Consider the following 19,538-nt stretch of genomic DNA (forward strand, 5'->3'; position numbering starts at 1 on the left):
GAGTAAACAGGCCTGGGGGGACTCCTGTGGGGCAAATCTCAAGCTTAGAATTCTGGTCCCCACTCTCCCCAACCATGGCCCCTCAGTGTACCTCGGTCTGCCCGGCCGTATGAGATGGTTTCCAGGGAGTCTAACATCGGGTGTTTCAGTAAATTCTTCCAGGCCTGGAATTAATGTAGGTTTTCAAATCAAGGTGCAGGCAGGGAAGTCGGGTTACCTGGTCCTGGAGTTTCTGGAACATCAGAGGGTGCGGTTCTTCCAGGATCTTCTCGTTGAGCCGAGACTGCCCCTCCACATTGACCTGTGATGAGGCCTTGCTGGACAGAAAGGTCATGTAGATCTCCTTTGCCTTTTCCTGCATCTGGAGGAGACAGATGGGGCCTTGTGCTATCTGCACACACAGCCTTCCTGGCCTGAGCCCTGCTCTCCCCTCCAGCCAGGCCCACAGGAGCTGCTGTGGCAAGAGAAAGGCACCCCCCACAGCCCAGCGGCTCTCAGGCCACTCCAGAGAGAATTGCTATATGGGAGAGCCTGCACTGCCAAGCCCCTACCCCCGCCCCTTCATGCGCCTGCAGCCACTTCTCCTGGAACAAAATTGCTGCATTAACCATTCAGAAGTGATGACAGAAAGAATCCTGGCCCGCAGAGAGCACTCAGTACCATTTACAGCCATCCTGTGGCCGGGCACAGTGGCTCATGCCTGTAATCCCAGCACTTTGGGAAGCCGAGGCAGGTTGATCACCTGAGGTCAGGAGTTCGAGAGCAGCCTGGCCAACATGGTGAAACCCCATCTCTACTGAAAAGACAAAAATTAGCCAGGCGTGGTGGTGCAAACCTGTAATCTCAGCTACTCAGGAGGCTGAGGCAGGAGAATTGCTTGAACCCAGGAGAGAGAGGTTGCAGTGAGCTGAGATTGCACCACTGAACTCCAGCCTGGGTGACAGAGTGAGACTCCCTCTCAAAAAAAAAAAAAAAAAAAAAAAAAAAATCAAGTTAAAGTATGCACACCTATCCCTACCAGTTATTAAGCGCCCACTGGGCTGCAGGCACCTGCTTGGAGGGATCCCATTTCCTTAATCCCCTGGACATGCAGCAAAGGGCATTTTCCTGTTAGCCCCACTTTCCCCATGAGGACACAGAGGTCAGGAGAGGTGGCAGGGCTTATCTGAGAGCTTCCGGGAGCCTTAGGACTGTTTGGCTCCAAGGCCTCTGAATTCTGCTCAGTTCCACTTCCGCAAGACACATTGGCCCCTCCAGGTTGTGCGGTATGCGGCCTTCCCAGGCAGGGTGCATTTCCTTTTAGCTAACGAGATACTGAGCACAGCAGTGGAGAAAACACTCACCGCCCGCCCTCAAGTCCCGAGTGCAGTCCTGCTGGGAAGCAGGAGCCGTGAGTAGGTACCGGCTTCCTGTTTCACCCGAAACTAACCGAGGCTGGCTCAGGAGCACTCACTGATGGTAAGGAGATGACTTCACAGTAAGAACTGTGTCTTCAGGACAGCGCGCCTCAGGGCGGGGCTGCAGGCGCAGGAGCCCTCTCCTCCAGAACTTCCCCTGAGGGCTCGATTTTCTTTTAGAGAAAGGAGACTTCCTGTGCTCATACCTCGCCAACAGCAAAAGCGGGGCTGTTTCTCTGAACGTTAGAGTCTAAAGCATGACCTTACCCTACAGAGCAAGGCAGACAACAAATGCCTCTAAAATGCAGCCACACAGCTATGACATGTGTGGGGGGGGCCTGGAAAACTGCCTTTCTCTCCAAGAGCCCACCTGGGGCTCCGCATGTGCTGTGGGGCTTGGTTTGGGAAATCCCAAGCTCTGCAAACCTTCTGCCCTTAAGGAAACCACCAGAAGGTTTTGATAGCTGGGGCATGAAAGGAAGGAAGGGTAGCCCTTTTTTAGTTCAGGGCACTGAGGACAAAAGATCCTGAGAAGCCGCCGCCTGGCCATGTCCTGTTCTGCGAGAAAGCAAGCCTCGCCAGCACTTGCAGGGAGACGGCCCAGGTTGGGTGAACACCGAAAGCCGTGCTGTCCACCCTGTCTTCACTGTCAATAGGAGCAATGAATCGATGCCAGACTCAGTGACACAGGAGTCTCTCCAGACAAGTGTGGCTATCTAAGGGACAGGTCTGGGGGCCATCCTCGAGACCCAAGGGGGTGGCACTTAGGAGCTGGCCCTGCTGTCCTCTCCAAGACCCACCAGCTCCATGAAGCCACAGCCTCCCTCCCACCACCCCCATTCCGTCAGGAAGCAAGGCTTTTGGAAAACCACTTCCTGTTTTAAAGCCACTTCATGAAAGGAGAATTTCGGCCAGGCAGATGAGCAAACTCCATGCAGAGGTCTGGGGGCAGAAATCACTTTAGACCTCCCCTCCTCCCCTTGAACATTCACATGCACACACGTGCACACACGCACACACATACACACGTGAATCCAGGATATCTTGAGTGATTCTGAAATAGAGAAGTGCAATGAATGGCTTGAGTCTTTGAGGTGGGGCAGAAGAGGCCGGGGGAGAGGAAGTAGGTTCCAGTGACTGCAGGTATATAAGCTTTGAGGGTCTCAGCCCTGCCCTCTCCCACCGGCTGTCCCTCCTGAGTCTGTGTGAGAACAGTGTGGGGTTCGAGGCCCTGGCTGACCAGATGCGCACTGTGAGCGGCTGCAGGGCTCAGCTTATCTCGGCGGAGCTAGGAAGTATGACTGAAAAGGGAAACCCTGAGACGGCGACCACAAGCCAGTCACGGGAAGGCCTGGTGTCTAGGCCGAGAACATGAGCAGAAAAGAAGAACCAGTCTCTGGAGCTATTTTGATAGATTTTTCCAGAGCTTTGTTAACCCTATTCTAGCTACTGTCAGGGTAGGAACAGAGCTAGTGGAGTTGATTCTGTGTCTGTGGCCTGGAAGGATGGCCAACTTCTCTTCCACGGCCCTGACACATGTGGCTGGCCACAGCCTGGACCAGAGAGCCCCTTTCTCCCTGGGGAGACCTGAAGTGTCCAGCATCTGAGGCTGTCCTGGCAGGCGCTGGAGAAGGGCCCCACCTTGGCCCATCAACTCGGGGACTGCCCAGGAAGCACCTGTACCCCAGTGAGCACCTTCCAGGCACCCCACAAGGCTGGGGCCCTTCTTCGAGGCCTAGCAGTGGCTCAACTGTGACAATGCTCAGCCAGACGTCAGCTCTCGAACACTGCTCCCTGCAGGTGCACGATCAGGAGAAGCAAATTCACTTTCCTATCAGCCCCAGAAGTGCACATCTATGCAGACGAACAGCAAAGTCACCAGGGGCCCAAAGCTCAGAAGAGCGCTGCTTCCCACATTGGCCCCGCCCTCCCCAATCGGCATGCTCGAACCTTCCCACCGGAAAATAAAAGATCCCCCTTGACCCCACAGCTCTCTACATGGGGGTTAATGGCCTCACCACCCCCAATCCCTTTTTTTTTTTTTCAAGATGGAGTCTCACTCTGTCGCCCAGGCTGGAGTGCAGTGGCGCGATCTCGGCTCACTGCAAGCTCTGCCTCCCGGGTTCAAGCAATTCTGCTTCAACCTCCCAAGTAGCTGGGATTACAGGAGTCCGCCACCACGCCCGGCTAATTTTTTGCATTTTTAGTAGAGACGGGGTTTCACCATGTTGGCCAGGCTGCTCTCGAACTCCCGGCCTCAAGTGATCCACCCGCCTCAGCCTCCCAAAGTGCTAGGATTACAGGCGTGAGCCACCGTGCCTAGTCTCCAATTCCTTTTTGAAATCTCTTAAAAGAAAAGCATGCACCCCTGTCTCCATTGTCCCTCCCATTCATTCCTCACGCTACACACAGGCTTCCGCCCAGCCAGCGCTGCTCCACCAGCCCGCTGACGCTGCCCAGGCAGCGAGGCCTCTCAGACCTTCCTCTGGAGCGAGCTGGCCCCAGCCCTGCTCAGCATTGCGACTTTCTTCTCTTCCCGCTTCCCTCACCTTGTAAGAGCCCTGTCCTTTCAGGATCCCCAACACCTCCCTGTGTCTGTCCCCCGGCTCCTGTCTCCCTGTGTCTGTCCCCCAGCTTCTGTCTCCCTGTCTGTCCCCCAGCTCCTGTCTCCCTGTATCTGTCCCCCAGCTCCTGTCTCCCTGTGTCTGTCCCCCAGCTTCTGTCTCCCTGTCTGTCCCCCAGCTCCTGTCTCCCTGTATCTGTCCCCCAGCTCCTGTCTCCCTGTCTGTCTCTCAGCTCCTGTCTCCCTGTCTGTCCCCCAGCTCCTGTCTCCCTGTCTGTCCCTCAGCTCCTGTCTCCCTGTGTCTGTCTCCCAGCTTCTGTCTCCCTGTATCTGTCCCCCAGCTCCTGTCTCCCTGTCTGTCTCTCAGCTCCTGTCTCCCTGTCTGTCCCCCAGCTCCTGTCTCCCTGTCTGTCCCTCAGCTCCTGTCTCCCTGTGTCTGTCTCCCAGCTTCTGTCTCCCTATCTGTCCCCCAGCTCCTGTCTCCCTGTATCTGTCCCCCAGCTCCTGTCTCCCTGTCTGTCCCCCAGCTCCTGTCTCCCTGTGTCTGTCTCCCAGCTCCTGTCTCCCTGTCTGTCCCCCAGCTCCTGTCTCCCTGTATCTGTCCCCCAGCTCCTGTCTCCCTGTCTGTCTCCCAGCTCCTGTCTCCCTGTCTGCCCCCCAGCTCCTGTCTCCCTGTCTGCCCCCCAGCTCCTGTCTCCCTGTGTCTGTCCCCCAGCTCCTGTCTGCCTGTCTGTCCCCCAGCTCCTGTCTCCCTGTGTCTGTCTCCCAGCTTCTGTCTCCCTGTCTGTCCCCCAGCTCCTGTCTCCCTGTATCTGTCCCCCAGCTCCTGTCTCCCAGCTCCTGTCTCCCTGTCTGTCTCCCAGCTCCTGTCTCCCTGTCTGTCTCCCAGCTCCTGTCTCCCTGTCCCCTCTGTCAATTCTGGGGTTTCCCAGACTTCTGTCCTTGGTGACAACTCTAACTCCATGTTCCCCCCAGATTTCAGACCAACCCTCCCCCAAGCTACTGACCCATGTAGCCAGTTGGTTTCTAGCAATGTGGGCATGGACATCCCACTGACACCTTGAATTAACACAAAGGAACAGAGTGGTCCCCTTCTGGCTGGCAGGCCCTGTAGCCCCTACTCTGGGAAGCTGGAAACTTCGATCCCCTGTAGCCACTCCCCACCCCCATCCCGTCTGCTGGCCTCCGGCTCCTCTCCACCCCGTCTTCTTCCAGAGATGGAATGTGGGAGACAATTCCTAGGACAGTGAAAGGATCAAGACACTAACTTTACTAACATCAATTTCAGAAAGAGAATGAGGCAAAGAAAATATCCAATAAATGATATGAGAATATTTTCAAGAACTGGCTCAGGAAATGGGAAGCAGTCGGAGACACAGCAGATGACTCTGCAGAGACCCAGAAGAATGAAGCCAAGCCCCTGAACAGGTGGGGAGGGGGTGCCAACGAGAAGCGCGTCCGGAGACGGCAGGAGCTCGAGGGCATCAGGTAGCCCAGACGGAACTGATGAGGGCGGCAGAAAGAAGCCATCAGACCCCCAGGTCCTCCACCCCAGGTCCTGCTCCAAACTTGAGCAGTCAGGTGGCTCCCCCGCCACCTTCAACAGAAGAGTTGAGTTTTCTTATCTAGAGAAACAGACCCAGGGAGGCTCCAGAACAGAGAGGCACAGAGGATGGCAAGAATGAGACGCCGAACCGAATAAAGGGATTCAGGGAAATTCCAAATATAGACCCCCCGCACCAGCAAAATTCTCCTGACACAGTTAATTAGAAATATGTTTAGTTCAGGAACATATCAGGCTTGTGGCCCCCCAGGAAGAGACTAGAGGGCCCTTGTCTGGAAAAATAAAAAAGCAGAAAAAACTCAATAGGAGGATCTGAAGATGTAGTCAAAATCTCCAAAAGCAAAAAAAAAAAAAAAAAAAAATTAAAAAATAGGAAGAATAAAACGTGAAATTAAGGGCTCAATGCAGGGGGTGAAAGGTCATCATTGGAAAAGAGACCAGAGACAATGGAAGGAAAAAAAGTTACTAAAATGATGAGAATAATAACAACATAAGACCATTTCCCAGAACTACAAATTTCCAGATTATATGGCTCCACAAAGAATTCACACAATGAATGAACCCCGCCTCTGCCTCTAAAGCCCCTGACTGAACAGTTTTAGAATACTAGTGATGAAAAGATCCTGACCAGGTGGAGTGTCTCACACCTGTAATCCCAGCACTTTGGGAGGGTGAGGCGAGAGGATTTCTTTTGAGACCAGCCTAAGTAACATGGTGAGACTGCTTAAACCCAGGAGGTCCAGGCTGCAAAGAGCCGTGACCTCACTATATTCCAGCCTGGGTGACAGAGTGAGACCCTGTCTCAAAAAGAAAAGAAAAGAAAATTGCTGGGCGTGGTGGTTCACACCTGTAATCCCAACACTTAGGGAGGCCAGGGCAGGTGGATCACCTGAGGTCAGGAGTTTGAGATCAGCCTGACCAACATGGCGAAACCCCATCTCTACTAAAAATATAAAATTAGCTGGGTGTGTTGGAGGGTGCCTGTAATCCCAGCTACTTGGGAGGCTGAGGTAGGAGAATCGCTTGAACCTGGAAGACAGAGGTTGCAGTGAGCCGAGATCATGCCATTGCACTCCAGCCTGGGCAACAAGAGCGAAACCCCATTTAAAAAAAAAAAGAAAGGAAGGAAGGAAGGAAGGAAGGAAAGGAAGGAAGGAAGGAAGGAAAGGAAGGAAGGAAGGAAGGAAGGAAGGAAAGGAGGAAAGGGGAAAAATAGAAAAGAAAATAGATCCTATACTATCCCAGAGAGGGAAAAAAAGAAAAAAAAAAACAAAACAGAACAGTTTACATATAAATTACTGATTCTCAATAAAAGTAGAAGACTAAGGAATAATGTCTTCAAACTTCTGAGTGTGTTTCACCCCAGAATTCTATGCTCTGTCAGATTATAAGTGAAGTAGGAGAGTAGGGAAAAAAATAACATTTCCACTCAACAAGGTCTTTACATACCTACCTGCCAGACCCCCCCTTCTCAGGAAGCTATTGCCAGCTGTGTTTTGGGTTCTTCTCTCATGAGTCATTCTGGAGGGAAGAAGTCATTCTCGTGTGCTGTTCCCAAAATGAGGGAATGACTCAAGAGAGAAGAGGACTTGGATCCAGGAAATGGAATGCCTTCATCCTACAAAGAGGAAGGAAGTTCACCATGTGTCAGGCATGGGTCTAGACCCTTGGAGACAGTGGGGAAGAAGAGGCCCCCCACTCCCAGATCCCAGAAGACAAACCACACAGAAGACGGACAAGTAAATGACATGGATATGTGAAGTTGGTGAATGCTGGATAATCCACGTCAAGGAATGAACCAACACAGTTCCTATTAAAACAACAGAGGCGAGAGTGGGATTTGTATCGACTCCTCAACAGCCTTAGTTGATGGAGAGAGAAAAATCCTCCCATGGTCTCCCTGCTGGAACAGATGTGATAAGTTTGACTGTGAAATCCAGTTAGGTTAAGTGCACAACAGAGGATTAAAAAGAACTGGCCAGGCGCGGTGGCTCACGTCTGTAGTCCCAGCACTTTGAAAGGCCGAGGCGGGTGGATCATCTGAGGTCAGGAGTTTGAGACCAACCTCGCCAACATGGTGAAACCCCGTCTCTACTAAAAATACAAAAATTAGCCGGGCATGGTGGCACATGCCTGTAATCCCAGCTACTCAGTAGGCTGAGGCAGAAGAATCACTTGAACCCGGGAGGCGGAGGTTGCAGTGAGCAGAGATCGTGCCACTGCACTCTAGCCTGGGCGAGAAGAGCGAAACTCCATCTCAGAAAAAAAAAAAAGAAAAAAACAAAGACATTCAGTTAGGCGACTTCTCCCAGTGCCTATGTTCCTCCACACTTTTTGTAGTAATTTAGAGCTTACTCCCTGGTTTTACTTCCTAGGCAGCGGGACTCACTAGGGAATGCCTGGAGTCAGAAATGTGGCTCTGAATTCTTTTTTTTGTTGTTGAGACAGGGTGTCACTTTGTCACCCAGGCTGGAGTGCAGTGGCGCAATCATACCTCACTGCAGCCTTGACCTCCCTGGGCAACTACAGGCGCACCCCATCATGTCTAGCTAATTTTTTTTTTTTTTTTGGTATTTTTTGTAGAGACAAGGTCTCACCATGTTGCTCAGACTGGTCTTGAACTCCTGGGCTCAAGTGATCCACCCACCTTGACCTCCCAAAGTGTTAGAATTGCAGGCGTGAGCCACTGTGCCCAGCCTCGGGCGAGCTGCCGCTTAACCACTCAAATCATATCCCTGCATCTTCGAATGGGAACAATGACTCACACTGGGGCCCAAACACTCCAGGCCAAACACCCCAGGTGTCACCAATGCCTCCACCCAATCTGCATTCTCAGGCAGTGACGGGAGGGTGGCATTCATCGCACTAAAGCAATTGCCGGGTGCATTCCAGGCTTAAGGACACAGACTTTCAAGAAGTCCTATGCTGGGCTGAGTGCAGTGGCTCACACCTGTAATCCCAGCACTTTGGAAGGCCAAGACAGGCGGATCACTTGAGGTCAGAAGTTCTAGACCAGCCTAGCAAACATGGTGAAACCCTGTCTCTATTCAAAATACAAAAATTAGCCAAGCATGGTAGCACACACTTGTAATCCCAGCTACTCGGGAGGCTGAGGCAGGAGGATCACTTGAACCCAGGAGGCGGAGGCTGCAGTGAGCCAAGACCGCACCACTGCACTCCAGCCTGGGCAACAGGGTCAGATCTTGTCTCAAAAAAGGAAAAGAAGTCCTATGCTGGATGTCAGGGGTACAGGCATGGAAAGGGGCTGCCCATTCGGAAGCTCTCTCTGTAGGATGTGGACAGGGCAGGGCAACCCAACACCAGACCTGCCTGACCTGAAAGGCTGGAAGAGGCACATTGAAAGTTTGACCCCCTCCTTCCAACCACTCCATTAAAGTCCTACAGGGGCTTTCCCAGCCCTGCTCACCTTGGCACCCAGATTCCCAGGTGTGGCTGCCCTGCCAGCCAGAAGCACAGCACAGTGGCCTCCCCCTCAAACATGCCATTCAGCCCTTCTGGTCTTCCCTCAGCTCTTTTCGCCAGCCCTGCCTGCCCACACACTGTCCCTGCTCCCGGGAACCCCCTCCCGATCTCAATGCCAAGTCTCAGCTAAAAAGCCACTTCCCCTGGATCCCTCCCCGTTGCCCACGCCTTGCTCCCACGACACATGTGCTTCCCATCTCTACACTCATTGCACTTGCATAGGCTTGCTCCCCTTGAGGTGCCCGTTCCCTGGAGCCGCTCACCTGTCCTGTCCCTGGGCTGCCTTCCTGTTCAGTGCTGGGCACCAAGCAGGCACTTCACAAAGATTTGGGGAATTCAACTGAACGGAGGCACAGAGCAGCATGGTGGTGCAGACAACAATGGGTGACTTCAGGGAGCTAGTTCAAGTCCTAGCTCTGCCACGGTGCGGGGACCTCACTTCCTTGTCTACACTGCAGGGGCGGACCGGCCCACCCACAGGCCCCTCCTACCTCTAACACTCAAAAGAATAAGGCGGGGGAATGGACATCTGTTGGCTTGCTTGACTCTGAGCTAGGATTTTATGGTGAGGCTGGTCACAGCAGTGGCACAGTCTAGCATTTATCGATGGTGGTCCCCGGGCCCTGTCCTCGGTGCTGGAGACAAAGGACAACAATGAGGCTCTTGTTCTGAAGGCCCTCAGCCTGAATCCTAGCATCCCAAAGCATCCCCCACCACCTGCTTCTCACTTTCCCCTGGGGCTCCTCTCTGCCCAGGAGGCTCCGGCCAACGTCATCCAGAGGAGAGAAAAAGCCAGAAAGCAAAATCCAAGGGTCCCGCCCAGTAACAGCTTTCGAGGTGGGCCTGGGAAGTTCAAGCCAAAGAGAATCCATCTTAGAATCCTCCCTTGCCACCTCCAGAGAGGAAGGTGGCGGAGAAAAGGCCGCGCTGCGCCATCCAGGAGGATGGGTGTCTGCGCCCGGAAAGGCCTTTGAATAAACCCATGATATACATTTTCCAAGCAGTTGTCTGCAAACGCTTCACGGCTTCTGGCCCATAGATTCCAGCTTTTGGAGACGAAGCCTCAAAAACTGGCAACGCACAAGCCGCATCTGCCCATGGGTATGTTTTGTTTGGTAGGCAAGGTTTTAAATTTTTTTAAAATTAGTTCCAACATTTAAAAATCATCTGGTTTCATGTAAGGATCCGAATGTCCAGCTTCTTTAGAAAAACAGGCGGTACTAGGTGGAATATAAGACATGCCTTGGGAAGAAAGGCCACCAGGGTCGCAGGGCAAGCAAAGATCTAGGAGATCACCATCAGTAAGCTGGCGGAGACGGAACCTGAAGCAGGGGAAGCCCAGACAGCCACAGGCCCTGAACCACCAGCTGCAGCCTGTGCAGGCAGACAGAACGTCCTTAGCTGGCCCCAGTCCCCAACACTCCCTCCAGCCTCACACCAGGAGCCTCCTTCATTCACATGACTTACTGGCTCCTGCAGGCATTTAGCCAGCAGCCTCTCAGAAAGATATAGGGCCAGGCCTCATAAACCCACCCAGGGCACAGGCCTCCTTCCCCATAATCTCATCTACCCTCCCTTATGCCCAACCAGCTGACACTGGGAATGAAGGCAAAGAGGACGCATCTACCCAGGAGAACAATCAGAGGCTTTCTCTGCAGGATGCTCGCCAACTATGGGACGCTCAGTACGATACACTGAATAATTGACAATCCCTCTGATGCACCTTGTGCTTTTATCATTACACATCTGCGTATCGTTTTACCACGTCCAAAATGCTAACATGTCAAAATGTGGGGGAAACATCCTCATAACTTATTCATGAAGAAAAAAATTCTATGCAATGAGGAACTCTAAATGACATAAATTGTTATTTTTATTTTAAATATTGGTCCATTTAAACAGCTCCATTTAAAAATGGATTAACTCACCCTTTTAAAAATGATTAATATTTGATCAACACAAGATACCTAATCTGAAGCTTAAATCTTCCCCCAAAACTAATATGAATCAGGTTTCTTTAGGCAACTTCAGAATCTATTGGAAAGGCAGTTGTAACTTTACAAGGAAAGGGAAAAAAATTATCAGAGTGGAGGAAATACCTGCGTCTTATCTTGCATTTTCTTAAAATCTTCACATGCTAGCCAAAACAAAACATTTTCTTCACTGAATTCCTTTTTTAAAAATTCCTGTGGATACAAAGAAAAAGAGTCACACAGTATTCTACTTTAAAAAAAAATAAAACAAATGGCATTTCCCTTCAAAGACTGATTTGGCAAAATTCAACAGAGGAGCATGGTTCAGTTACTCTTCGAAAACCCCACTCTGAAAAACAAATGAGTATGTTTAATGTTAAAGCTATAATTTCATATGCATTTGACCTTAATGGTTTTGACATTGTAAAGAAGAGTACAAATGAAGCAGGAATGTACTCATATTTCTAAGCTGACAATAAATTACCAAAAAGTAAATTAAAGTGGAAGATATATTGGTTCCTTCCAGACAGTGTTTAAACAAAGTACATTCCTCTAAAATCAGACTTTTTTTTTAAACAAAAGAAAAGAAAGCACATTAAGTATGTCTAAAGACACCATGATACAAACTATTTTAAGTTGGAGGTATGTGTGTTTTCTTATGGCCGATCTTGGGCAGTCCATGGCACAGCCAGCTACTCTGCTGTGCAGAGACCTCCTGAGTTGCAAACACTGCTCACAGTGGCCTGGCGACCAGGAACTAGAAGCCTAGTACCACCTGCCACTCCCTCCCTGGGAGCTCCAACAGGCACCAACTGCATGAGGACTCATCCTATTCCTGACCCAAGACTTAAAGACAGAAGTAACCAGGACTCATTCTTGAAATTCACATATGGTCCTCCATCTGGCACCAGGGGCTTCTGCTGGTCAGAAAAGCTATTTCTAGATGGGATCAACAGTTCCCCATCCATCAGCCCTGCTCTCGGAGGTCCCTTCGCCAAGTTCGCATTGCCAGCCTCTCTTACTCTGTCAACAATGCATTCTGAGAATCCCCCAAGCAAGAGAGAACAAGCCTTCACATCAGAGAGACCCAGAGCTGGGAATTCCTCATACAGACTCCACCAATAGGCACGGTATCTTCTCTCTCCTCCCACCCTGTACCCCTCCCACCTCACTACACAAAAACCAGAAACAGGCTGCCCATCTGTGACAGCGTTGCCAACACAGTCATGACAGATGAGAAAGTCTCACCCTCAAGCTGGGATAGACAGTACTGAACTCTCAAGCTGGCATAGAGAGTGCTACGCTGATAGACAATGTTGAACTGGCCTATTTCTCCCCTGTGTGCATCTGAACTTCTGCACACACTGCATCCATCCCGATTAACAATGAAAAAGACAAACCCTAAATCTTTTCACGCCTTCTGGGTCTTCCAGCAGATTCTCCAGGGATGCCGCCCATTTGGCTGTGCTCTTGAGGCTCTGGTGGCTGCTGCTGGAACTGCCATCGCTGTCGTGGATGTCTGCAAAGCAAAGTTCAGACTGCATATGTGGCCAACAGACACTGTCATTTTAAGAAATCTGCATGCAGTGGTCAGCAATGCCATCACCATCACGGCTGACATACACCGACTTATGCGTCCGGCTCTGTTCTAGGTGCTTAACGTGATGGACTCATTCTTGTCACACAACCCTGTAAGGCAGGCACTACTATTTCCTCCATTTTACAGATGGGGGTAAACTGAGGCTCGGAGGGATGAAGGGACCTGCTGTTTCCCAGCAAATCCTTCCCTACTCTTGTGTCCACTGGCCAATTCAGAGGCAGCCCTCAAGTTGTACTCAAACCCTCCTCCAAGAGAACCTTGATTCAATAGCAACTGCTTCCCCATGGCGCTTTGTGCACAGACTTAGAATTATGGTGCTGTGTTGTGACTATTTACATGACTGACTCCCACTAGTCTGAAGGCTCCTATGTGTCCTCATCTTGTATCTCCAGCACCTAGCTCATTATCTGGCACAGAGATTAAAAAACTCATTGCAGGACGGGACCCACGTGATGGCGCAAAATGTCAGAGGGTTGCCAGAATACCCAGGCATCAAGATAAATGTCATTTCAGGCAATAGCTCTTTTTGTTTGTTTGTTTGTTTTTGGCAGAGTCACTCTGTTTCCCAGTCTGGAGTGCAGTAGCACAGTCTCGGCTCACTGCAACCTCTGCCTCCTAGATTCAAGCGATTCTCCTGCCTCAGCCTCCCAAGTAGCTGAGATTATAGGTGATTCCCACCGCACCCAGCTAATTTTTGTATTCTTAATAGAGACGGGGTTTTACCATGTTGGCCAGGCTGGTCTCGAACTCTTGACCTCAGGTGATCCACCCACCTCGGCCTCCCAAAGTGCTGGGATTACAGGCATGAGCCACCGCGCCCAGTTCCTCAGGCAATACTTTTTCAAAAAATCAAAATTTATGCTAAAAAATCCATGATGAACAAAATACCCAAATTTTAAATAAAGACAGGATCGGTTATGCTGATTTTTCCTTTTGCTTCAGGGTCCAATATGGCTCAGCATCACACTGTTATTTTTCCTGACTTTATTTAAACTTCGGATATTTGTTCATTACGGATGTTTTTGCATTAATTTTGATCTTTTAAAACACTGCATTAAATATCATTTATAGGCTGGGTGCAGTGGCTCACACCTGTAATCCCAGCACTTTGGGAGGCCAAGGCAGGCATATCACCAGAGGTCAGGAGTGAAACCTCATCTCTACTAAAAATAAAAAAATTAGTTGGGTGTGGTGGCATGCACCTGTAATCCCAGCTCCTTGAGAGGCTGAGGCAGGAGAAACGCTTGAACCCAGGAAGCGGAGGTTGCAGTGAGCCAAGATCACACCACTGCACTCCAGCCTGGGCGACAGAGCAAGATTCCATCTAAAAATAATGATAATAAATAAATAAATAAATATCATTATCCTGATGCCTGAGGTTTTCGGCAACCCTCTTACATTTTGGTGCACAGAGAAAATGGATGAAAACTCTTTGCATCTGCACATCTTCCACTGTACTCTCTGACTCACGACACTGAGAAGTCTCCTGGGAGGAACAGGGAATCTCCAAATAACACACTTTGGCCACTTGCCTGTAGGAGGAGGGAACAATGAAAGCATGCTTCATTCTATGGCATGTGATCCCTTCCTGGAGTCAAGGAAGAACCATGGAATGTCACTTCAGATGGGGCCAGGTTCAAAACCCAGTTTCTGGCCGGGCACGGTGGCTCACGCCTGTAATCCTAGCACTTTAGGGGGCTGAGGCGGGTGGATCACTTGAGGTCAGGAGTTCAAGACCAGCTTGGCCAACATGGTGAAACCCCGTCTGTACTAAAAATAAAAAAAATTAGCTGGGTGTGGTGGTGGGTGCCTGTAGTCCCAGCTACTTGGGAGGCTGAGGCAGGGGAATCATTTGAACCTGGGAGGCGGAGGTTGCAGTGAGCCAAGATCGTGCCACTGCACTCTAGTCTGGGTGACAAGAGCGAAACTCCAACTCAAACGAAACAAAACAAAACAAAACAAAACAAAACAAAAAACCCAGTTTCCCCAATTCAAAACTATAGGATCTTGGGCAAAATTCTTGTATATATTTGAAAATCATCCCCCATCTCTTGGGTTATCATAAGGATTCAAAAATGGAAGCACATCAGGCACCTAGCAGCACACCTGGGACACAGTAGATGCTCAACAAATGTGAGCTCCTTTCTTCCCATCTCTAAAATAACCATCTATCAAGCAAACTACTTCTATAACTAACACTTTTTTCCCCATTGACTTTTTTTCTTTCCAAAGCTAGAGACATGTTTCTATAAAAAAAAGTTCAAATCTAGGAGAAAATAAACTTTTAATTAAGAAATCAGCAAGGCTGGGCGAGGTGGCTCACTCCTGTAATCCCAACACTTTGGGAGGCCAAGGCAGGCAGATCGCAAGGTCAAGAGATCGAGACCATCATGGCCAACATGGTGAAACCCTGTCTCTACTAAAAATACAAAAATTTGCTGGGCATGGTGGTGGATGTCTGTAATCCCAGCTACTAGGGAGGCTAAGGCAGGAGAATTGCTTGAACCCGGGAGGCGGAGGTTGCAGTGAGCTGAGATTGCACCACTGCACTCCAGCCTGGTGACAGAGCGAGACTCCATCTGATTAAATAAATAAATAAATAAATCAGCAAAGCAAATCACCTCTAAATGATGTATTTTTTTAAATAAAGTCTCATAAATATTAATTGCTGCAAACAGCTAGGGGGCCACACAGCTAAAAATGGTTTTGGAGAAAATCTGTATCAGAGCACACTGGACTTACTTAATAGTAACAGCTCCTGTGATCTCTGATGTTCTATGGGAGGTCAAAATACATGTTGACTTCTTGATCCCCTGGGACTCCAAATCCAAGCACCTGGGGAAACTACCAGGATTTTAGACATTCACCAGATGACATGAGCTAAATTAGAACCAGGCCAGCTGGGCACAGTGGCTCACGCCTGTAATCCAAACACCTTGGGAGGCTGAGACAGGAGGATGGCTTGATCTCAGGAGTTCAAGACCAGCCTGAGCAACATACTGGGACCCCATCTCTATAAAATATTTAAAAACTAGGCTGGGCACGGTGGTTCACACCTATAACCCCAGCACTTTGGGAGGCCCAGGTGGGCAGATCACTCAAGCTCAGGTGTTCGAGACAAGCCTGGGCAACATAGTGAAATCCTGTGTGTACAAAAAATACAAAACTTAGCTGGGCATAGTGGCATGTGCCTTTAGTCCCAGCTATTTGACAGACTGAGGCGGGAGGATAGCTTGAGCCCAGGAGTTCAAGGCTGCAGTGATCCATGATTGGGCCACTGCACTCCAGCCTGGATGACAGCAAGACCCTGTCTCAATCAATCAATCATCAATAAAGCAGAAACCCAGAAACCCAGCAGGGACCATGCTTCAATGCTCATTGGCAATAGAGTACGTAAGAGAATTATTTGGGACAAATCCTTTCCTCTAACCATGAAGGAAACTCACTTAAACACATCACCAAATGGAGCTGATGCTTTTCTAAAGTGACCCTCCAGTTCATGGATATTAAATTAGTTCCCTGTTCTCTTTGTAAATGCTGCAGTAGCAGGCTCCTGAACACTGAGTTTCTTTCCAACAAAGTATAAATCCAATTAAAAGATCATTATTACAAGAAATTTCTGCAGCAGGGTTCATTCTGCCAAGCATTTCACTAATTTACTCTTCTGCTCTTTGCCCAGAGAATACAGTTTGACAGTTTACTCCATTTCCCCAGCAGATCTTCTCTTAAGTAAATAAATCTAGAGACACAAGTTCACTGTTCCAGGAACAATCTAGGCAGCTGCAAATTTCTCTTTGCCATGGCAGAACCACTTTGGCCATAAGTTTTCAACCTTGGTCTGAAAGGATTCCAAAACTCTTGACATTCTTTTCCATAATAAACCAGACCATGTTTGGGTTTTCACTGCCACGCTGTCTTGCAAATAAATACACACAGTAGATCACCATTTAGCCAACAGAATGTCTGAGAGTTAAAAGAACTGACCTCACTGTTAGACAATTGCCAACCCCCACCCTTTATTTCATACTCTAATCATTTTTGCATATTAGGTTTATGTGTCTGTTTTCATTTGAACAAAAAGTTTTACAACTCAAAACACACTAATGTGGTCCAGCCCCACCTCCCCCACCACCTCATTTTATAGACTGGGAAGCAAAAATCCAGAAGATAGAATGACCTATCCAAGGTGATGCAGCTAACAAATCACTGGATGGACCCAATACTGGGACCTGTATGGGAGGTCAGCTGTCCTCACCAGGGCCATGTCTGCAGAATCCCAGGGCTCCTGGGAGCATAGTTAGAAAACCGATGGGCCCTTCCATTCCATGGTCTCCTGGGCTAAGATCTCCCTTATATCATATGCCATGAAATACGTTAACAATTGACACTATTACAGAAGAGCATGGAGTTTTCAGGGACGGGTCAGAAAGTATGCCAAGATGGAGCTGCTTTTTATAGCCATGAGTATTGGTTTTCTGGCTATGGTGCTCTAGATAAAGAGCAATTCCTTCTTGCCTTTTTGCTCACCTTCTGTCCCGATAAGTGGAATAGAAGATCCTTCTATCTGAGATACCCGCTCTCTATCTGTCATAAGTTTTTATTTTCCCCAAAAATGTTGGTTTGAATTTTTCTAAGACTTCCTGACTGTCTTTCGAGTTTAAGGCTTTTGGCTATGGCACCCCACCCTTTTCAAATCCATCTTGACTGATATCAGTATAGACAGATCTTGATGAGACAGCATTTGCAAACTCCACTCACCCAGTGGCATCTCTCTTTTCCAAGTCACTATCCCCAGCCTCCAATATGACTGAGCAGACAGGGATAGCCCTTAGGCTGAGGGCACTTCCGCAACTCAGGGTCCCCTGCTCAGGGGGCACACTAAGTAATGAATTCCTAAGCCATCTCAGCTCAGTTACGACCCGTGGGCACGGTGGCTCATGCCCGTAATACCAGCACTTTGGGAGGCCAAGGCAGGCAGATTGCTGGAGCTCAGGAGTTCAAGACCAGCCTGGGCAACATGGTGAAATCCGGTCTCCACAAAAAATACAAAAATTAGGCCAGGCGTGGCAACTCACACCAGCATTTTGGGAGGACGAGGTGGGCAGATCACAAAGTCAGGAGTTCGAGATCAGCCTGGCCAACATGGTGAAACCCTGTCTCTACTAAAGATACAAACAATTAGCCTGGAGTGGTGGTACGCACCTGTAATCCCAGCTACTCGGGAGGCTGAGGCAGGAGAATTACTTGAACCCAGGAGGTGGAGGTTGCAGTGAGCCGAGATGGCACCATTGCACTCCAGCCTGGGTGACAGGGCAAGACTCTGTCTCAAACAAAACAAAATAAAACAAAAACAAACAAACCAAAAAAAACCACAAAAATTAGCTGGTCATGGTGGTATAGGCCTGTAGGCCCAGCTATTCAGGAGGCTGAGGTGGAAGGATCACTGGAGCCCAGGAAGCAGAAACTACAGTGAGCCGATATTGCGCCACTGCACTCCAGCCTGGGTGACAGAGCCAGACGCTGTCTCAAAAAAAAAAAAAAAAAAAAAAAAAAAAAAAAAGTCATAAAAAAAGAAAAGAGGCCGGGCGCAGTGGCTCACGCCTATAATCCCAGCACTTTAGGAGGCTGAGGCAGACAGATAACGAGGTCAGTTCAAAACCTGCCTGGCCAACATGGAATACAAAAATTAGCCAGGTGTGGTGGCACGCGCCTGTAATCCTAGCTACTCAGGAGGCTGAGGCAGGAGAATTGTTTGAACCCGGGAAGCGGAAGTTGCAGTGAGCTGAGATTGCGCCACTGCACTCCAGCCTGGGTGACAGAGAGAGACTCCGTCTTAGGGAAAAAAAGTTTAAAAAAAAAAAGAAAAAAATGTTAACAACCAAGGTGGAAGGGGAAGCAGGTTAAAGTAAGTAAGTAAATAAATACATACATACATACATAAATGTTACAACCAGTCCAGTAATATTAGAAGAAATAAATACTCTTTCTCAATAGCAAAGCAGGTTTACCTCTGAACTTAAGAATAAAGCAAAACCAAGATTTCCCAGCTGCCCAACTTCTGGTACCTGGATCCACAAAGTTGCAATATTCTTCTATCTCTTTTCATTGATAAAAGTTTCCATTTCAGACAGATTACACAAGAAAGCAGGACTGACATGAATAGGTGGAAAAAATGTCAAGCATGTTCTCCAGCAGCTTTACGATCTCTCCAGCTAGGGAAGACCTGCTTGTGATATTTGTTTGTTTCAATTTTATCATGCTGTTTTATTTTTATTGTCATTGTTTACTTCAGCTGTAAAACATTTTTGCAATGAATAAAAGTTTTTGGTGTTTCATTTTGTTTTCTTAGCTCCTGGGCTCTTTAAATCATTTTAGATCTTCAAATTTTTTGCATGCAAAATACATATTTTTCAGCAAATTTATTTTCAGACTACTCTGTCATTAGCTAATAATAATGGTTAATACTTCAAATGGGCCAGGCATGGTGGCTCACACCTGTAATCCCAGCACTTTGGGAGGCGGAGGTGGGTGGATCACTTGAGGCCAGGCATTCAAGACCAGCCTGGGCAACATGGCAAAACCATGTCTCTACAAAAAATACAAAAATTAGCTGGGTATGGTGGTGCACTCCTGTAATCCCCAGCTACACGGGAGGCTGAGACAGGAGAATCACTTGAACCCGGGAGGCGGAGGTTGCAGTGAGCTGAGATCACACCACTGCACTCCAGCCTGAGCAACAAAACAAGAATCTGTCTTAAAATAAATAAATAAATAAAAGGCCAGGCACTGTGGCTCATGTCTGTAATCCCAGCACTTTGGGAGGCCGAGGCGGGCAGATCACGACGTCAGGAGTTCAAGACCAGCCTGAACAATATGATGAAACCCTGTCTCTACTAAAATTACAAAAATTAGCCAGGCATGGTAGCACGTGCCTATAGTCTCAGCTACTCGGGAGGCT

General features: G+C 48.9%; 1 protein-coding gene across 5 annotated transcripts in view; it reads right to left on the minus strand.

Moving 5' to 3' along the window:
* Nucleotides 1-19,538, minus strand: part of RGS10 (regulator of G protein signaling 10) — a 43,212-nt gene that overhangs the window by 15,375 nt on the left and 8,299 nt on the right. For 3 of the 5 annotated variants that reach the window (XM_016919484.4, XM_016919482.4, XM_016919481.4), the window contains 4 exons: nucleotides 12,381-12,499; nucleotides 11,107-11,193; nucleotides 2,422-2,451; nucleotides 218-361 (listed from right to left, as the gene is read on the minus strand). In XM_016919484.4, coding sequence (XP_016774973.1) covers nucleotides 218-361; nucleotides 2,422-2,451; nucleotides 11,107-11,193; nucleotides 12,381-12,499 — 380 coding nt within the window. The remainder of the gene's footprint in view (nucleotides 1-217; nucleotides 362-2,421; nucleotides 2,452-11,106; nucleotides 11,194-12,380; nucleotides 12,500-19,538) is intronic. The other 2 variants (XM_016919485.4, XM_003951771.6) reach the window with 1 other exon arrangement.

This window comes from Pan troglodytes, chromosome 8 (assembly GCF_028858775.2).
Source record: "Pan troglodytes isolate AG18354 chromosome 8, NHGRI_mPanTro3-v2.0_pri, whole genome shotgun sequence".
Taxonomy (NCBI): Eukaryota; Metazoa; Chordata; class Mammalia; order Primates; family Hominidae; genus Pan; species Pan troglodytes.